Source organism: Girardinichthys multiradiatus, chromosome 20, assembly GCF_021462225.1.
Source record: "Girardinichthys multiradiatus isolate DD_20200921_A chromosome 20, DD_fGirMul_XY1, whole genome shotgun sequence".
Taxonomy (NCBI): Eukaryota; Metazoa; Chordata; class Actinopteri; order Cyprinodontiformes; family Goodeidae; genus Girardinichthys; species Girardinichthys multiradiatus.
Genome location: NC_061812.1, coordinates 48,275,947 through 48,297,371, shown reverse-complemented (window position 1 = coordinate 48,297,371; position 21,425 = coordinate 48,275,947). Strand labels below are relative to the sequence as shown.

The following is a 21,425-nucleotide window of genomic DNA, read 5'->3' as shown; positions in this document are numbered from 1 at the left end:
CCTTCTACTGATGATACACATGGCCCTGTCTTTCAGTGTTTAACCCTGTCTCTCTCCAACTGACTGAGCTTTTACTGTGACTAACTATGTGCTCTCTTTCATACTCTAACCATGAAAACTGGCTCAGAGTTTATCTGTTCTTTCTTTCTAGATGAAACGACTAAAGGAGCTACATCCATTAACATTTACTCTTCCTTCCCATAGAAAGTACTCCTGGACCAGTGCTGCTGTGTTCTGCTTCTGTGTTCTTTCTCCTTCTCTGCTCTGTTCTCTCAAACCCCCAGTCGGTCGTGGCAAATGCCCGCTCACACTGAGCCTGGTTTAGGTGGAGGTTTCTTCCTGTTAAAAGGGAGTTTTTCCTCTTCATTGTTGCTACATGCATGCTCAGTATGAGGGATTGTTGCAAACGCTAGTGACTGTCCACTGCCACTATATGCTCATCCGGGAGGAGTGACTGCTGCGGGTCACTGACTCGACGCAATCTGCTGGGTTTCCTTAGATAGAAAAACTTTGTATCCAGTTTGAATAAATAACTGAATCTGACTGCACTGTTCAATAATTAGCATTAATTGGAATGCATGTGCCTGACTTGAAATCTATATGATTCAATTGAATTGACTTAGCTCATTTTAAAGTTACCCACCTTTCACACAATGCAACAGGCAACAATACTCTCCTCCCTCCCTGTTGGATGGAGTAAGGGGGAGTCAGATTTAGCCTAAACTGGCTCAGTTATGGTTGAGGTGCGAACACACCCTCCATTTCTGCTACCTGTGCGACCCCTTCTCTTTTCCAGTGGTTATAATCAGTCTGACAGAGAGAGGTACCCCCAATCCTTGTGGTTTTTAGTATAACAATGGCCACCAGTGGGCTCTACATTGACAAACATTGTCAGTTTATTATTTTACTTAGTACCCCAACACATAGAGTTTGGCCATTTTAGAATGGTCTAACACTCAGTAGTTTATTCTAACCTCCCCAACAACCCCACACCATTCCAAACCCTTTGTGAAGTGCCTTGAGACGACATGTGTTGTGAATTGGCGTTATATAAATAAAAACTGAATTGAATTGAATTTCATAATCAAACATACAAAGAAGATTAATATAGGTAAAAAATTATATTTACTAATTTAAACATTCAAGAAAAGAATTAATTTAATAATTCACATTCAATCAAAAATAAAATGCCAAAAATTATTTTAAAAAAACAAGTACTTTTTAAAGAAGCTAGCAAGAAAACTTTATTGACAATAATAGTAAAAAATAAAGTTGACTTTCTTTTTAGAATAACTAACTAAACTAACTAATAAACTAATGGTAGCCCAGAGTGAGCACCCTCAATTTCTTTGTACTCCAAATAAAATGACAATAAAGACTAGTTTATTCTATTCTAAAAGAATTTATTAGTCCTGAAAATTGAAACGAAATGTGACAGGCCATGGTAAAACCAGGAACAAGTCTACCCAGGGTCATTTTCAGTTATTTACAGATCCAGAAAGAGTGAAGTCTAAGTTTTCCAATAATGTCAAATTTGTGGAAATAAAAAAAAACTGAAGATATGGCCATTTGAATGTTGGCACACAGTACTTGAGGAGAAAACAGGCTTCAAAGTTTCGTTTGAATCACCCTGGAAGTTGGGTGGTAACAAAAGCTGTTAATGTGAATAACTTTGTATAGCTTGCTGCAACACCTCCCCCAACAATGTTTGTCAACAGAAGCTCAAATGCAACTGAGTACACTGTCATTGAACTCACAGCACTATTTTTCAATGTAAAGATCATTTTCAGCGCTGCATTACAATAAATGTTTGCATTTAATGTCACGGTGTGGTTTGAGGGCCGACCAAAGTGCAGACAAGAGCGGGGCAGCAGCATGTTGTAAAAGGTTTTAGCTGTATTTCCAGAGGTTTTCAAAAGAAACCAAACAAGGCACTGCAGATACAAACAAAGTCCTGATCCAAAAACTTACAAGAGGTTCTGCAGGCACATGGAAAAAACTCAGCACGAATACGTGGGTTGAGAACGGGGTATGACAAACAATCAGAGAAAACAGGGAACAGGTGTGACAAGGAGGCAGGGAAGCAGAAGGAACAGGTGAAACAAATACAAAGGCTGAGGATGGGCACAGTAACTAATAAAAAACAGAAACACAGACCAAGCAAACCTATAGACAAAGATAAATAATCAAATGAGGAATAAGAAAACTAGAATAATCACGACTAGAGTAAACACAGAACTAGAGGGAACATAGGAACAACAATAACAACCTAAGAACAAACAAAGAACCCATAAATAAAACCTGAATACAAAAGTAAACAAACCTAACCACACTGACTGAATTAACTGGAAATAAACTAGTAAACAAGAAGAATGCAAAGGAACAAATAATAGAACACAATAAAACACAAAGATACTAAAGAGAAATAAAACTAGAGAATCCAGGGAAGACCAAGAACTATGATAATTACAATAATAATGATAATGAACCATACAAAGTAATAAGAAAACAACCATAAAAGAACTTAAGAAGTAAACACTAGGAGTCGGAAGTGGGAGAAAAGAAAACATGATACAAAAACCAAAATAGAAAAATCTAAGCAAAAGGTAAACAAACACAAAGCCACAAACAGAGTCCAAAAATGTCACTTCGTGACATTTAATAAACAATGTTCAACTGTCCAAAATATTACAATACCAAATTTAACGGTAACACACACACAATAAAAACTAAGTAAAAAACTCAACTTAAAACAATTGATATTTACAAAATTGAGAAATGTCAACTGTTTCAGTTTGTTTTTGTTTTTTTTATTTCTGCATGTTATTTGTGTCTGCAAATTGCATCATGACTGCAGCTTGTTCTCAAATTCACGTTAACATTGTTATTCCTGCTCCTTTTAATTGCTCTTTTTGTTTTTTTAAAGTAAATTTTCAAATAAAGTGTTTCATGGGCTATTTTAAAATACAAAGAAATCCAACCAGTCTTCCAGGTTGCAGCAATCAGTCACTCAATAGGTGGGGCAAAAGACAGCGGTTTGAGGGTTGGTGATCAACGTGTGAGTCTGAACAGAAAGCAGGTTTGAACAGAGCTATGGGCCAATAGTTTACACCTTTTGAATAGGTTTCTGAACAGGGGAAACAAAGGAAATATTTTTCTCAGCTTTTAATATTTGACTGGTCAGGTAACGTGTCCACTTCGCTAAAAATACATGATTTGTTTTCAATTTGATTCTCAAAAAAGTTGTCAAACTCACCCCGTGAGAAACTGAAAGGTATTCCTGCAGACCTCAATTTAATTTAATTCAATTCAATTCAATTCAGTTTTATTTATATAGGGCCAATTCACAACACATGTTGTCTCAAGGCACTTCACAACAGTCAGGTACATACATTCCAATTAATCCTAACAATTGAACAGTGCAGTCGGAGTTAGCTTTTTATTCAAATTGGATAAAAAGTTTTTCTATCTAAGCAAAAGTCTGCGGCTAAAGGATTGTGTCCTAAGTGAAGAATTCTCCATTCTTGTCCCGTAGCATTTACAGTCAAAATTGCGAATCTTCTCCATTTTGCTGTCTCTTTCTTCCTCAAATGTTGTGATGGCAATAGGTTCTGATATCTTCCATTCTGGCTCCTCTGCCGTCAGTCCAAAGCTCATCCTCGTCTTGGATTAATGTCAGCTGAAAACTAAGAATGTTCTCCAAAGTTATGCAGTCGCTATCATCTATTTCTTCCGCTTCATCTCCTTCTGATTCAGAATTTAAAGAGAGAACGGCGTTGCCATCAGTGCTGATGAACATGTACTCCCACTGCGAAGCACTGTACCAGCCGTGGTTTAGTTCTTGGGCCATGAGTTCAACTTGGTCCATCTTGAAGAAACACATTCTTTTTCAAATATCAGCTGCTTTAAGTAGCCATGTGCTTACATCAACCACGCAGCTTATTGGCCGACACTCATAACAAAAGCCAGCACGGAGCCAAACAAAGCCACTATATAAATGAGCTGTGGGTTTTCCCTTCCTGATATGCAGATGCAGGCCTGCTGGGTTTTACACTGAAAACAGGCTGAGTTTAAACATGTGCAATGTGCAACTTCAACTTGCACATTTTGCAATAAAACGAAAATCACTCTTTTCTTAGAAATGGATGGTTTTTCCTCTTTTTTTCCGTTTGCCCTCTGCCAACTTGTTCCTACTTTCCTCATGGCAAATATTTAAACATCACTTTCAGAAAAGATAACTAAATAACATAAAAAATATAATACAAGAGAATATTCATGAGAGATCAATTCTCTGTCAGGCCGTAACATTCTGAAAGAGAGCAGAATTGTTTGAGATGATCATCACCCTTCATGCAGTCATACATGTCTTGAATAGCGGTGCAAATTCCATTTGGCGTTTTCAGTTAAAAGCGTCTCTGCTATGGTTTTCACATGGAGATCCTCCGCTCGTATGCGCCGTTGTGTCAGCAGATTCTGAATAGCGGGAGTGAGGTGCGGAGTATGAAGTCGTCCCATGATGTGATTAAAGTAGAGTTGGTAATATTCCTCTTCCAGTACCTCCAGGCACTGATGTTGTTGTTGGCTACGGTGTCACGTTTTACACCAGTAGGTTTCTCTGACAAATTTCAAACAGGTTATTTTTGAATAAATGAAGTATTGCAGTTTTCACTGTATTGACAAGTGGATGAGATCCAACTATCAATTTAATCTTCTTCCTGTGAAATTGGAATCGGTGAAGGAGACTGTGGTGGCTTGGAGTTACTGCTAGCCTGCTCATCCTCTGATCTCCTCTGGTCTCAGTGGGATGGAGTGAAGTGACCCAATTCACCTCTCCTCTTCAGGCTGGGTATTTGCAATTACAAACTCACTTCGAAAAGGTGCGATGAGGAAGAGGAGGATGGAGAGCAGAAGATGTGAGAAGGGGGATGAGGTTCTCGGATGATTCTCTTTCCCAGTACGAAGTCACTTTTCTCTGCTCACTCGCTCTTTTCTTTCTCAAGGTTTGATGCCATTCTTTCTCTCTCGGGAAAAAAAAAATGAAGATTGTGCCTGATGGGGACCCCGCTACTAGTCGATGTTTTATGTGGTAAATTGAGATTTAAAAAATAAATCTTATAATAGAAATTATGCTTTAATTTATTCAGATTTGATGAATTATAAAATGAATAAGAATAGGAAACCATAACCACCTAAAATAAGAGTTCTAATGCTTCAATAGTGCCTCGATTTTCTGTTACATCTTAATTCTGGGATAATTAACTTAAGCTGTGAAAGCATGGATGACTTTTCTAATCTTTTTATTTCCACCTACTGATATCTTGGACTCAGAACCCTGCTCAGAACCGTGCGCTGTAAGCCATTGTCAGAGCCATGGTTAAATAGACTTAAGCGAGAGGAGATGGAAAAAGGATTCCTTTAAAGATACTAAGGGAGTGTCTCTCTGTTAACCAAGAGGCTGTAAAGATGCAAAGACTTATGTTTATGTCAAACCCTCTCATCCACAAATAGCTACAGGCCAAAGATATTTTTTCATGTTTTTAATCGTAATAATAATCCATGTGATAATGTTGGTGCTGTACTTTCACTGAGTACGTGAGATGACTTTCTGAGACTTTTACCAGCAAAGTTTCAGCCATTAGGTCCTATGCCTCAGACCCCAGTGTTTCTCCTGTGTGCTCAGCTGTCTTGGAGCAGTTTGTGACTGTTTGCTTGATAGAATTATCTAAGTTTATTCCTTGAAATAAACTCATTGCCCATCAGATTGTCTTTTTTACATGTCTGCCTAAAAATCTTTTAGACATTAGACCTTTGTCCAGAGATGAATTTATACTTCCCTTGTTATAGGCTATGTTCCATTATACCAGGCTATAGTTCAGCTTTTGCTTTAAAAACACAATCTGGACCCAAATTACAGACTGGTTTGAAGCAACCCTTTCTTTCAAAGGTTTTAGAGCAAGTGGCCTATTTACAGTTGTAGTTCCACTATAATCTAATGAGATCTCTGAAAAGTTACAATCTGGTTTTAAATCACTACACAGCACCAAGACTGCACTTTTAAGAGTTTTTAATTATCTTCTGTCAACTCTGGACTCTGGTGGCCCTGCTGCCCTCTTGTTGTTGGACCTTATAGCAGCCTTCAACACCGTCAACCATGATATCCTTCAATCGAGGCTAAAATCCTATGTTGGCCTGAAATGATTGGTTATTCATTGGGTTTTTTTGGGGGGGGGTTTCATCAGGAAGAACATTTTGCCTGAACATGGGCCCCCACAGTCCCTTTTAGTTATGGCGTACTGAAAACTCAGTTTTGGATCCAGCCTAATTTGCACTGCATATATTGCACCTGAAGGTCTATTTTTTCTGTAATACATTTTATTTCACTGCTTTGCAGATGACTTGAATATTCACTTGGCTTAACCAGCAGGGACAGACTTATTTGAGCTGTTATTGTGTTATTGTGGAGTTGGAGTTGAAGATGCCATCATACACCTGCTTCAACAAACCCACTGTCATCTGGACAAAGCCAGCAGCACTGTGAGGATCATGTTCTTTGATTTCTCCAGTGCATTTAATACAATCCAACCTGATTTGCTTTGTCAGAAACTCCAGAAGACTCAGGTGGAGGCCTCAACAATCTCCTGGATCACAAACTACCTGACAAACAGACCACAGTTTGTGAGACTGAAGGGTTATGTGTCTAACCAGGTAGTCAGCAGCACAGGAGCACCACAGGGGACTATACTCTCACCATTCCTTTTCACTCTGTACACCTCAGACTTCCAGTACAAGACAGACTCCTGTCATCTGCAGAAATACTCGGATGATTCTGCAGTCGTGGGGTGGATCAGAGAAGGACAAGAAGCTGAGTACAGGAAGGTGGTGGACCGCTTTGTGGCATGGTATGGAAACAATCATCTCATTTTGAACGTGACTAAAACAAAGGAGATGATTCTAGATTTTAAGAGAAACACGAATAAGTCAAAAACTATTTCTATCATGGGAGAAGAAGTGGAGGTGGTGGAGGAGTATAAATACCTCGGTGTTCACCTGGACAACAGACTAGAGTGGAGATGCAACTGTGAAGCCATCTACAAGAAGGGACAGAGCAGACTGTACTTCTTGAGGAAGCTTAGGTCCTTTAGTGTTTGCAGCAAGATGCTGCATATCTTTTTTAAGTCTGTTGTGGAAAGTGTGATCTCTTCTGCCATCATCTGCTGGGGAAGCAGCATCAGAGCCAGGGACTTAAAAAAGCTCAACAAGCTGATAAAAAGGCTGGTTTTGTTCTGGGGACTCCTCTGGAACCACTGGAGATCTTTGTGGAAAGATGGATTCTTCATAAAATGAAGAACATTATGGAGAACCCTGAGCATCCTCTTCATGAGACTGTCCTACAACAACAGAGTGTCTTCAGTCAGAGGCTTCTTCAGATCTGCTGTAAGACGGAGCGCTACAGGAGATCCTTCCTACCCACAGCCATCAGCATCTACAACGGCTCTTTGAGGAAACCCTCACAATGAGCTACAACAACATTTAATTTCCCTTTGGGATTAATAAAGTATTTTTGAATTGAATTGTGTTGCCTGGAAGATGTTAAGCAGTAGATCCCATTTTTATTAAACCAAAACAGAAATTGTCATTTTTGGCCACTCTGTTATTTAGAAGGTTACAGTGTTCTGGGCCTTATATCCTCTTATTGCAAGACAAATGTTAACAACCTTGGGGTGTACCTTGATGGTTCCTTTAAACTGTGTCGGCAGCTAAGTGCAGCTTTTTCCATCTGAGACGGCTAGCTGAGGTAAAGCGATAACGTCTTAATTATTCATCTTTTGTTTCCTTGCAGATTGGACTAGTGCTTCTTTCTGTACTTTGGTTTGGACTAGTCTTCCACTCATCATCTCCAGTTGATCCAAAATGCAGATCCCTGTCTGCAGAGTGGTACGAAACAGAAGGAGCATATAAACCCAGTGTGGGCTTCTCTAAAATGGCTTCCTGTTACCTCCTGGATCCATTTTAAAATTTAACTTTTTCTCATGGCGCATCACAAATATTTAAACATCAAAAAGAAAAGATAACTAAATAACATCAAAAATATAATACAAGACAATATACATGAGAGATCAATCATCTGTCGGGCCGTAACACTCTGAAACAGAGCAGAGTTGTTTGAGATGATCATCACCCTTCATGCAGTCATACATGTCTTGAATAGCGGTGCCTAGCCCCTTCTTACTTATCTGAGCTCCTATTTATGCATGCTCCAGGAGGAACCATGAGATCAAGTTCACAAGTGATGTTATCCATTGCAAGGTATAAACTTAGATCTCAAGGTCACAGTCTTCTCTGTGGCAGGTTCCAAACTCTGGAATAGTCTGCCTTTAAATATTAGATCTGCAGAGACACTGGAACGTTTTACATCTCTACTGAGCACAAGTTGACCTAAACATTTTTGTTGTAATAGCTTTATTTGTTATTGTTTAGGTTGCTGTTTTTTGTTTATTTTAAGTTTTTTTTTTCTCTCTTTTTATATTTTGATTGCATCACTGCCATGCTTTATTTATTTATTTGTATTTTGGTTTTTAAAGCCTTTTGGAGAGCAGGAGTTGTTGGAAATGTGCTAGATAAATAAACATGACCTTAACCTTGAAGCAACAATGGTTCCTATGCTTCCATATACATGTCACTTTATTTACTGTTTCCTTTCTCTCATGGGCTTGTGGACTTTATATACATGTACTATATGTTGATGAAGTTATGGTAGTAGCTGTCCTTCCATCAGACTAGGCTGGTGGAACAAGGGCAGAGAGAGGAAAGACATCCAGTAAATGGCCAACGATCGGGAATCAAACCTGGGACAGTAGCCCCTGAATTTGGTGTGCCTGCTCTACCACTGAGCCAAGTGGTCCCATTAATAACATTTTGAATACTCACATGTTTGGACAGGTTGCAACTCCTCATGTCCACATTGTACCTGCAGTATAATAAAACAGAACATTCAGGGGTTTATAATTTAATACAGGGACACAAACAACAACAAATAATTTAAACACAGACTAAACATCTTTTTAAGTATTGTATGCTTGACATGCAGCACTGACACAATAAAGACAATATACAGGGATATATGATTATAAATATTTGGAAAAGTTTCACACCGCAAGTGAGGTAATAAAAGTTTTTTAAAATTAATTTTGTTTTTAAATCTGAATTTAAAGTAGCAGAGAAAAAACCCTCTGGAGCTCAACGTGCTGTCTGACATTTCTCTGTGAAGTGTTACTTCATTTCCTTTTTTTGAGGCTACCGTTTCCCCCAAGACTTCATCTGTAAATAAGCCACCAGGGGCTTTTCTGAAACAGACTGTGCTCATTTCTGAACCAGAAAATTCCACTTGTATGTCAAATAATATATTACAAGCTTCACATTCCTCCTCTCTTTCTGGATCTGTTTTCAACTCTTCCTACTAGCTTGTTTGTGTCTTTCTGAAGCCTATGTAGAGGACAATGGAAGGTAGTGAACTCAGCTGCATTCTGACTAGAACTATTCACGTCTTTTAAACTCTCCTTCTCCGCTTCTTAGAGCCACATATTTAATGCAGAGGTTGACAAAGAAGCTGGTGTTTATTGATTCAGAGCAGAATCAGCAATAAGACTTTTCCTTAGATCTAGTCTGCTTTGTTTGTTTGTGGCTACAATGTAGCTTACCACTGTCAGGGTGTGAGTGGGTAAATGACTGATTGTAGTGTAAAGCAACTTGGGGTCTGTGGGGACTTGATAAAGTGCTATACAAGTGCAGGCAATTTACCATTACTCCTGAAAAATGTCCTACAAAGTTTTACACTGTAGTTCTGAAGGCTATGTTCACTGTTCAGCATTGTTTTACTGGCCTTCATGTATACATTAATATCTGCCAAACACTTTGAGTAGCACTTTTGATATGCTTAAATTAAGTTTTGAGTTAGGTTTAGCATGCTATTGAGACACAGAAGACTCTCCTCCTTACTGAGCTGTGTGATCCTAAAGTCTCCATCTGGACAATGAATATCAGCTACTTGTTATTCTTTTTATTTGTTCTTTGTCACATTTGCTTAAACCAACGGGCCTAAATGAGGTTAAGATGTTGGGAATTTCCTAACCATATTTCCAAAATTTCAGTGTTCTGATGTTCACTGCTTGCATGACACAAGATTCATCAGATAAATTAAACTGGTGCCAGTCTTTTGCTGTAGATCCTTGTCCACAGAATTCTAGTTTGATGTTATGTTTTTCCTCATGAGAAGCAGCTTCTTTGCTGAAGCTAACTTTCGTTCAAAGTGGATGTTTCTTCAAACTTCGTCGTCGCCCGGACAACTCCTCAGCATGGTTCATACGAGGTTAGAGTTTGGGCAGAGAAAGATTTGTGATCTGAACGTTTTTCATTTTATGAAGTTTAGTTTTGTTTGTGTTGAACTCAGCTATCTTGGTGCTAGCAGGCTATCTGCAGCACACTTGCTCAGTTTTGTGTTCTGTGTTTGTGTGTTTTTAAAGTTAAGACAAACTTTACTTGAAGGGGAATTTAAACACAGAAGATTGATCATAACGCGCCGTCCGCGCTTATGCATTTTAACCCTTTTATTAACGGTATTTTAAAGGTGTGTGTTTGATTCTGGTGCTAAGCTATCAGCTTCTTTTTTTTTAGCTTTAACTGCTAACAGCTAATGAAACACCATTAAGCCACATTTCGCCAGAAAGATTTGGCTCTTTTCCAAAATATTTCCTTAAATATTTGACCATTTCCTTAATAATATTTCTTTAAATATTATTTCAATAAATAAAGGCAGCTAATGAGACACCTTTGAGAATTAGTCATCCAGAAGGTTGGTTTCATTCAGCAGATCATTATTTAAAACATTATTTTATTAAAATAATATTTTATCTGATCTTGCATTGGGAATGGTGGTCTAAAGGTATGCTGATTATTGCCGAAGTTGGTTCCAAGACTAACGTAACTTCATTTCCAGATTCCTCAAGATAATCCTTGGTTCTCAAACATAAACATAGCATGGTAATGTTGCATCACTCCTTTGGTCATGGTTTTCAATCATCCTTAATCAACTTGTTTATATTGTACATAGCCCATTAGTATTCGTTATTCTTTAATTCTGTTTGGTAGTTTAGTTGGATTGTTTTCGCATAATAAAGAGTTTGTTGATTGAAATATGTTTGACTTTGAGTTGACTTATTTTTGTTAATAAATTCTTGTATTTTAAGAAATTGTGTGAATTCATTCCATATATGTGCAGAGTTTATGCTGTTCAATAATGCCAGAGCTCGTCTCACACCTTTCTATTCTGTCCTAATACCATCGCCTTATTGGGCTGGTATTCACAGGACAATCCTTAACAGACCGAAATATTATTTGATAAAATATTAAAATATTAATATTAAATATTAAATAATATTCTCAGATCTATATTTACAACAAGTAGGAATCCTCTAGGTGTGTAGAGTGACATTTTCTCTCCAATTTTCTAACATTGTGCTTTAAAGTACGCAGCTCTGAATTAAACCAGGGAGCCAGTCCCATATGAATAATTACCTTCTTTTTAAAGGGGCCTGTCAAAACATTTCTAAGTCAAGATGACAATAGTCAGATATCAACAGGGATGAAGGAAACAATCACAAGATTTAAAACAAAGAAACAAAAGAGGTGTCTGTCTGACACAAGAATGTCTGAATTTGTATCAGAAACTGATGCTCAAGATACCTCATCTGATGCTATCCTATTCGCTTTTCTGTAGGATAAAGCCATTTTGGATTGTTGCTCCAAATATCAGTGACAGGGAGACATGTGTCTGCAAAGTGCATGACAATGCCAAAATGAAAACATAGAGGCTTAAACAGCTTGGCATCATTAATTCACAGAGTTTGAACAAAGTGGCAGAGGAGTTGTGCTGTGACACACAGGTTAAAGCTTGTATGTACAGAGAATGTATCTCATGCAAGAACAAGTCGCTCACACATATTGAAAAGACTTCAGGAGCATGGGTCACATGGTAGTACCAGTGGCTCACAAAAAAGAAAACTATGAAAAAGAAAAGGATGGGAAAAGAGAGACAATCACTGTGACAAAAACATAGATGTGAGGCTAGCGCAGAGCACCTACTGGATGATTTTGAAAAAGAAATGAAAAAGAAGGTGTGCAAGCACCTCTTCAATATCCAACATCAAGACACACAGCTACAGTCTTTGCACAGATCTCTGAAAGAAGATGAGGCTATTCTTCACATTGACTATGTGAAGAATAGCTTCATCATTAGAAAATTGGCAGTGCAAATATTCCAAGGATGTACAGCAAGTCCATTTGGAGCATCTCATAGACAGACAACACTACACAATGCTGCTTTGTACACCACAGAAAATACTCTGACACTCTGTGCCTTGTCACCCTCAATGAAACATGATCCTGCTGCCATTTGGGCAGAACTTGAACCAGTTCTTCAGTTCCTGAGAGGAACCATCCAAAAGTTCAAAAATGCTTCTTCATTTGGGCCAACCATGCAGTATAGAGGCAAGAAGACCTTTTACTTCATCAGCACCATTCCTTTCCAGGTGGGTTTTACTGCTGTGAACTGGAGTTTTCTGGAAGCTGGACATGGCAAAGGGCCAGCTGACGGTGTCGGAGCCACCATAAAGAGAACAGCAGATTCACAGGTAGCCAGAGATACTGACATACCAACAGCAAAAGCACTGTATGATGCACTCCTTCCTCACCCAAAGTCAAACTCTTTTATGTGAAAGAAGAACAGATTTCAACAGTAAGTGCTCAACTGCCACCAGAAAAGCTGCCCACCATCAAAGGCACACTCAGCATCCATCAGGTGATTTGTACAACTCCAGGCATAATCCATTATAGAGTGCTCAGTTGCTTCTGCAACAGAGAAGCAATCTTCCCCTGTTTCAAGCCAATGTCCACCAACATTGCACCAACAACAGCCTACAAGAAATGTATGTGCATCTGCTGAACCACCAACCCCAACCTCAAACTCTGGATATCAAGGCACTTTGTGTCCAGTTGACGACATCATAGAAGATCTTGTTGGCAAATGGTGTGTTGTCACATACGAAAATGATCCATATCCTGGAATTATGGAAGATGTGGATGAAGGTGAGATATTTTCTTTTTCATTTATAATATACGAACAGTTTATTTCCCCCGTAAGCTGTTTTCCATTTTAATATTTCATAACACTCGAATAAGTAACATAACCAGTCATGTCCTTTGCCCTTTATTTGTCTTCAGGTGCAGTTGAGGTCAAAGTAATGCACATCATTGGACGAAACAGATTTTATTGGCAACTAGTTGAGGACAAGATCTGGTACACGGCAGACAGGATCGTCACCCTAATCTGTCCACCTCAACAGGTCACGAGCAGGGCCTAATAAACCCACCAATGTACAAGGCTGTGTGTGAAAAGTTAGACTACTGAACAGACTTCTGAGCTGCACATACACACACACACACGCGCACACACACACACACTCAATCATTTCTGTGTTCATGTTCTGTAGACTTTTGTAAAGCAGGTGTTCTCATCTTTTTAACCTGTGATACACATTGAAACTCTCACTCACTCACTCACATACACACATACACACACACACACACACAAGCGGGAACATCATGCAAATGAAAATACACACTGTGGGCTTTATCCTGTTGTTTAAGAAGAAGAGGAGCAGTAGAGACTGGTGGCTCAGTGGACTGGAACTGAAGCCTCACTGTGGTGATGCTGTTTATTTGACTTTGACTTTTAGAAATGAAATCGAACTGTGTGCTTATATAACTAGATGAAATGAAAGCACTATATTTCAGTGTTGTTACATTGTTAAAAGACCTTGCATTTGCAATATGTCATTTATTTTTACAGATTACATGTACAAATCATATGAGATGTAATGTTGAAGGCGCTGCTTATAGTGATGAGCATACAGATAATTATTATCACTCTGCATTTCTCTTCAGCTCTGCAAAGTTTTCAGTGTCTATGTTGGTGTTCATAATAAAACAAAGTGATTCTTCAACTGTTTATATTGTGAGATGTTTTCTTTTTCTTAGATAGGATTAGAGTTATGATTTCTGACTTGCAGTCTCATCAAGACCAAAACTATCCAATACCTCTTCAGTGAGGTAAACAGACTGAACTTATACAGGTCCTTCTCAAAATATTAGCATATTGTGATAAAGTTCATTATTTTCCATAATGTCATGATGAAAATTTAACATTCATATATTTTAGATTCATTGCACACTAACTGAAATATTTCAGGTCTTTTATTGTCTTAATACGGATTATTTTGGCATACAGCTCATGAAAACCCAAAATTCCTATCTCACAAAATTAGCATATCATTAAAAGGGTCTCTAAAAGAGCTATGAACCTAATCATCTGAATCAACAAGTTAACTCTAAACACTTGCAAAAAATTCCTGAGGCCTTTAAAACTCCCAGCCTGGTTCATCACACAAAACCCCAATCATGGAGGAACTTTAGTCTGGGACAAGGGCCGTCCAGTCCCAAAGAATTCCCTCTGACAACAAGATTCATCCCTTTCCATTCTTTTCAAAGTGTTACTCCCCCGCTGAAAAGAACTACAATGTTGGAGATCGAGAGCTGCTAGCAATCAAGCTGGCATTCGAGGAACAGAGACATCAGCTTGAGGGCACTGAATAGTCATAGTATGGACTGGTCATAAAAATCTCTTGCACCTACAATTGGCCCAACGTCTCAACTCCCGTCAGTCACGTTGGTCTCTCTTGTTTTCCTGATTCAACTTCACCATAACCTACCGGTCCCGGTTCACATAATGTTAAGCCAGATGCACTCTCACAACAGTTTCCATGTGGGGAGAGGGACAGTGACCCTGAACCCATCCTTCCCTCATCCTGCATTATTGGGTCACTCTCCTGGGACCTTGAGACCGCTGTTCAAAGAGTCCTTCGGAACGTACCCGATCCAGGAGGGGGACCACCCGGACGCCATTTCGTCCCATCATCCATCAGGTATCAAGTTATTCATGAGGCACACACCTCCCATTTCTCCTGATGTCCAAGGGTCAGTTGAACCATTGGTCTTCTCCGCCATCACTTCTGGTGGCTGTCTCTAAACTCTGACGTCATTCAGTACATCTCAGTATGCTCCATCTGGACCAGAAATAAGAGCTCTCATCATCCCCCTTCGGGATCGTTGCAACCCCTGTCCGTTCCTAGTCTGCCTAGGAACTCGACTGCTTGGCTCAACTAGATGCTTGGTGCAGAGGTTGTGAGTACCAGTTCTTGGTGGATTAGGAGGGCTAATATGTCTGATACCTTCATTAACATGACTGTCACTCTCCAGAGAATTCCCTGAAGGTCTGTGACCTGAAGATACTCACTGCTCTACACTTTTGTGGCTTTAATAAATCTCTTGGTTTTGGTGTCCGTAGTTGTTGCTTGCTCCAGGGTCTGGCTAACGGCATTATGACAAATAATCCTTCTTAATGGTTCTTGCCTGTTGATATATTATTTACTTTAATTGTTCATACACCATGCATATAATTTATATTAGTTCCCTTTGGAAATGAACTTGTGTCAAAGATACTAGCAACCAGCTGCCTGTATGAAAGTTTATAGCCATTTAACATTTTTGTGATAAAAAAAAAGTTTGGAAATACTATCAACTCTAGTTTGCCTTATTACATATTGAAAACATAGAGGATGAGAAATAGTATTTCAAATTCTGAACAACAACTCTGGTAACCTAAATAAGTGTGGATGCCCACTAAAACATGAAAAAGAGCAGTAGACGACGCAATGACGTCACATGTACCGAGCGTGCTTAGTATTTGCGGAGGTAAATATGGATGGAAATATTGGCCTGTATTTAGCGATTTTTAAGTTGTTTTTCAACTGGAGCCAGCATATTAACAACACAGTATTTTTAAGAAAATCAAAAAGAAAGAGCCAGGTTTTTGGCCATGGCATTTTGTGGGGCAGCGTTGTCGGTACAGAGAAACGTGTGGGTTCGGAGTCGAAGCCAGCAGTGGTGGGATGGTAATGATACAGACTTCATTCATAACTTTCAAATGACAAAGGCAACATTTATGTGCATATGTGGAGATTTTTCTTCCCGCTTCTGCGTAAGCAGAAACCAGAATAGTGACGTTTGTCGCACAGACAAAGGTCGCATTTGAAAAGATCAGATATGTATCGGATTTAGGACCACATATCCAAGTGGCCCAGGTCACATTTGAAAAAATTGGATCTGTGTCGTTCTGACTGTCATGAAGAGTTTGGATACAGGTCGCATACGGACAAAAAAATCGGATTTGCTTTTCCTTGTCTTTATCCATTGCTAGCACTCACAAAAACTCAAACATATTTGCCTCACGTTAGTTGCAGAAGGCCTGCTAATTTGCATCTGATTAGTCTACAGAATAATGTTAGATCTGTTTGTTCTCATCACAAAAAAAAAAAAAAACAATTTTAATTTTCTTAGGGTCCCACCCTCACCTGCCAACTGACTTGCATTACAACTAACACAAAATTAGTTTAATTCCCAAGGTATCTGGCTATGACTGTCCTATTTAGAGGGTTCTGCATTAATCTTTTTTAAAAAGGGGCTCAAACAAGGACAGGTTCTTGAGAAAAAAACTGTTGTAGTTACTTTTTCATGTGGTTGCACAAAGGGGTGGTGAAACAAGATAAAATGTTTTCCTAAAGGTTAATTTGGTTGTGTCTTTGCAAGTCAATACTTCATCTCTCTGGGCACTGCTGGCAGCTAGTCAAACATGTATGAAGAGTTTCTATGTGCAGCTCCTGTGGGTTACCTGCTTTGATGTGACCTTGACAACCTTAAGTGGAAGGAAACTAATGACAGGGAAAAAATTCCTTATAAATGGAGACTCATTAAGTATTAACAACCTTTCATTTAAGATGTTGCAAGACAGTGAACACTCTTGAGAACTCAAATGACTTCATCATCAATTCATCTCGCATTTGATGGGTTTTTTTCTCTTTGTATGTTTGCATTAAAGCGTGCAGCCATGGGTTTCAGAGTGACTAATACAGAAGCTTATTTGCCCATTTTCTGGAGGAGAGCACTGAAATATGAAGGGGATCTGATGTCAGTTGCATTTTTGAGTGTATCATACACACAAAAACTAATAACATGGCACTGCATGTTGCATTTAGTAAAGCTCAGATTCATTCCTTCATGCTGCAGCAACAAAATGTAGAACAGTGTTAATTACATTATTCTATAACCAGCAGTGTTTGAAACACCTGAGCTCTTACTGTGATGGGATTTGCACATTAGCTATTAGGACTAAAAAGTGATGTTTGTGGCAGTTGAGTCTCATATGAGCTTACATTGTTTGTTTTTTGAGCTGCAGAAACATGCAGCTTCCTTCCTAAGGCACTCTACTGCAAAAAGTTATTTCAAATGATTATTTTTAGTCATTTGGAAAACAAACTCTTCAGCTGTCTTTTCTTGTCTCTGCTTTACCTGATCAAACAGGGGACTGCAAAATGGAAACAGAGACAGGGGGCATTATACTGTTCCAGTTGGGGTATACAACTTGATAAATAAAGATGTGGAGCAGCCAAAGCAAAATTAGGATAAAGTATTAGGTTATAAATATTTTAAGAATTATCCCGAGTACATTACTCAATACACATACTCTAATCTTAAACAATTCAGGCACAGAATAAACTACAGTTATGCAAAAAGTAAAAATTTTTTAAGGTAAACCTCAAAACCTTAGAACAGCTTTTATTCTATATATGAAAATGCATTAGAAACCACACATTCTATTCCAAATTAAAATGTGAAGCAAAATGTATTACATTTGTTCTCTGTCTACAAAAACTGAGAAAAAGGAAAAAAGACTGAAAACAAAATTTCGATGTCAGCAATTTTCTTTACAAACGTAAATAATTAGTGTATAAACTTAAAGTGGCTTAAGGATTTAACTTTCCTGTAAATTTATGATCTAATATGTGGTTATAAAAGCACTGATTTTGAGAACTGTTTCAGATCTGTGTTGCATTAAGTCGACCATCTTATATCTCCTGTAAACAAGTGTTCCAACCTAGGATCATTGTTTTTTCTTAGTGTTGTCTCAGAAACAGCATGTTTGATGTCACTCTATAACTTTTCCGCTGGTTAAACTTTTGGGTGTGGAATGCTGCTCATTACTACAGTGTTTGGGGTTGTCGTGTTGTTGAAACACCCATTTGGAATGTGACTTGCATAGAAGCTTGTGCAAAACTAAAATGCAATACACTAACAACAAGGAGGAACCATATTATGCACTTTCACCCAAAGGCAGAAGTAAAACAGATGACTGCAACTGCCTTGTCAGAGGATCATCAACAAGCAATGTCAAAGCTCCCCTATAACCAGGAAAAGGTGAAATCTTTCACAGAATGCAAATTTTAGTGCAAATGATTTGTGGCCTTCAACAGTTGTTAGAAACCAGGGCTTTTGGGCTATTCAATATAATTCAATTCAATTCATTTAAGCTCAGTTCAATTCAATTCATTTCAATTCAAATCAATTCAGTTTTATTTATATAGCGCTAATTCACAACACATGGCTGATCCCTCCCACCCCGGTCACAGACTCTTTGAGACTCTCCCCTCTGGCAGGAGGCTGCGGTCCATCCGGACCAAAACCTCACGCCACAAGAACAGTTTTTTCCCATCTGCCACCAGCCTGGAAACCACCCTGACACTCTCCCTTTCCCCCACCCCCCCCCCCCCTTTTTTTGCTGACAGGACACCTGTAACCTGTAACTCTATGCGTTACATTAACGCTCAGCATGGACTCCTGCTTTATTTGCACTGCCATACTTGCACAATGATCACCTGCACTGTTGTATTGCTCTTGCATCTTATACTGCTCTATATTTACTCTGACTCACTTAAAACTGTGCACATATATTTATATTATATTGTAGATATGTTTATACTGTTTAATTTGTACTGTATTGCACCGACTACGCCAAAACAAATTCCTTGTATGTCAAAAAAAAAGTACTTGGCAATAAAGCTTTTCTGATTCTGATTCTGATTCTGATGTCATCTCAAGGCATTTTACAAAGTCAATTCAACTGAATCATACAGATTTCAAGGCGGGTACATAGATTCCAATTAATCCTCACTATCAAACAGTCAGATTCAGTTTCATATTCAAATTGGTTTAAAATTTTTTCTATCTAAGAAAACTCAGCAGATTGAATCGGGTCAGTGACTTGCAGTGTTCACTCCTCCTGGATGAGCATGTAGCAAGAGTGGGCAGTTGCTTGCATTGACATTGCAGCAATTAACAGGAAGAAACCTCTAGCAGAACCAGACTCAGTGTGAGCAGCCATCTGCCATGACTGACTGGGGATTTGAGAGAACAGAGCAGAGACAGAAAAAGAACACAGAAGCACTAAAAGAAAAGTAAAACATTAATGGTAGTAGCTCTTTAAGTGGCTTCATCTAGGAGAGAAAGACACCTAAGCAGATAAACTATGAGCCAGTTTTCAAGTAGAGTATGAGAGAGAGCACATACAGTTATTCACAGTAGAAGCTCAGCCAGTAGCTATGTCTAGGAGAGACAGGGTTAAACACTGAAAGACAGGGCCAAGTGTATCATCTGTATAAGCTGAGCATTAAGTTGTTGGCAGCAGCAGCTTGGCCGATGCCCCCCTCCAGGAAGGTGCCACAGGTAAACGCAGAGATGTAGCTTCTACAAAGAGAAGAAAAATGAGAGAAAAAACATAAAGTTAAAGGGGAAATAAAAGCAAATAATAAAAAATTGGAGAGTAGTGTGACAATGTAGCAGAGAGAGTGAAAGTGATCATTATGTCCTCCAGCAGTCTAAGCCTATGGCAGCATAACTACAGAGATAGCTCAGGATAACTGAGACTATAAGCTTTATCAAAAAGGAAAGTTTTAAGCCTAGCCTTAAAAGTAGACAGGGTGTTTGCCTCAGGGACTAAAGCTGGGAGCTGGTTCCACAGGAGAGGAGCCTGATAACTGAAGGATCTGCCTCCCATTCTACTTCTAGAGACTCTAGGAACCACCAGTAAACCTGCAGTCTGAGAATGAAGTTGTTGTAGAAAAAATAGTTTTTACCAAGACAGAGACCAATGATTGTCACTCAGAATCAGCTTTATTTTAATCTTGGAAGAGAGAAGGATTTTTTACAGCATTGGAGATGCGCTCAGTAGTGCTGCCAAATCGTTCTGACTAGACAAAGCAAAGGTTCTCCTTATAAGCTACAACAGTTTTCAAGGTAACACTCATGAGACCTGTTGTCCTAGACATAATCTTAACAGTGTGGCATACATATCATCTCACACAGCTGCAAGTAGAAGGCTGAGAAACCATTACTCTAAGACTAAATAAGAGAAGAATGGAACAACACTGAGGGATTCTAATACTTTTGTCAGTTCCTGTAGACTATCAAGGAGCAAATCAAACAAGGCACTAAAAATTTCCATGACAAAGTGCTCTGTTAGGAACGTATGGAACAATCAGATCTCTGATGTATGATGGAGGTAAATCATTAAGGGCTTTATATGTGAGGAGGATAATTTTAAATTCTATTCTGGATTTAACAGGGAGCCAATGAAGGGAAGCTAAAATAGGAGAAATATGATCTCTCTTTTTAATTTTCATCAGAACTCTTGCTGCAGCATTTTGAATCAGCTGAAGGCTTTTAACTGCATTTTGTGGACATCCTGATAGTAAAGAATTACAATAGTCCAGCCTTGAAGTAACAAATGCATGGACTAGTTTTTCAGCGTCACTCCTGGGTAGGATATTTCTAGTTTTGGCAATGATCCGGAGGTGAAAGAAGGAAATTCTAGAAACCTGTTTAATATGGGATTTAAATGACATGTCCTGATCAAAAATAACACCAAGGTTTTTTACTTTACTACCAGAGGTCAATTTAATGCTGTCCACGTTAAGTGATTGACTAAGCAGTTTCTTTTTCAAAGATTCCGGTCCGGTCTTTCTTCTGAATTTAGAAGAAGAAAATTTAAAGTCATCCAAGTTTTTACTGTATATTTTCAAGATACGGCAGTAGTCTATCTAACTGGTTGGGCTCCTCAGGATTTATGGATTAGTAAAGCTAAGTATCATCAGCATAACAGTGGAAATTTATCCCACGCTGTCTTATACGTTTACCTATTGGATGCATGTATATAGTAAAGAGAATTGGCCCAGTACTTAATCCTGTAGTACTCCACCAGTAGCCATGGAGCTTAAAGATGATTTGTCATTTACATGAACAAACTGGAATCTGTCAGACAAATAAGATTTTAACCAGCCTAGTGCTGCTCCCCTGATCCCTACAGCACGTTCCAGCCTTTCTAAGAGAATGTTGTGACGCTATGGAGGCTTCTTTGGATGAAA

The 21,425-nt window shown here is 38.7% G+C and overlaps 1 protein-coding gene across 2 annotated transcripts in view; it reads right to left on the bottom strand.

Annotated features, from left to right (window-relative positions):
* LOC124857578 (copine-9-like) overlaps positions 1-21,425 on the bottom strand; it is a 347,174-nt gene that overhangs the window by 210,860 nt on the left and 114,889 nt on the right. For both annotated transcript variants that reach the window (XM_047348904.1, XM_047348903.1), the window contains exons 5-6: positions 8,929-8,968; positions 2-4 (exon numbers count right to left, since the gene is read on the bottom strand). In XM_047348904.1, coding sequence (XP_047204860.1) covers positions 2-4; positions 8,929-8,968 — 43 coding nt within the window. The remainder of the gene's footprint in view (position 1; positions 5-8,928; positions 8,969-21,425) is intronic.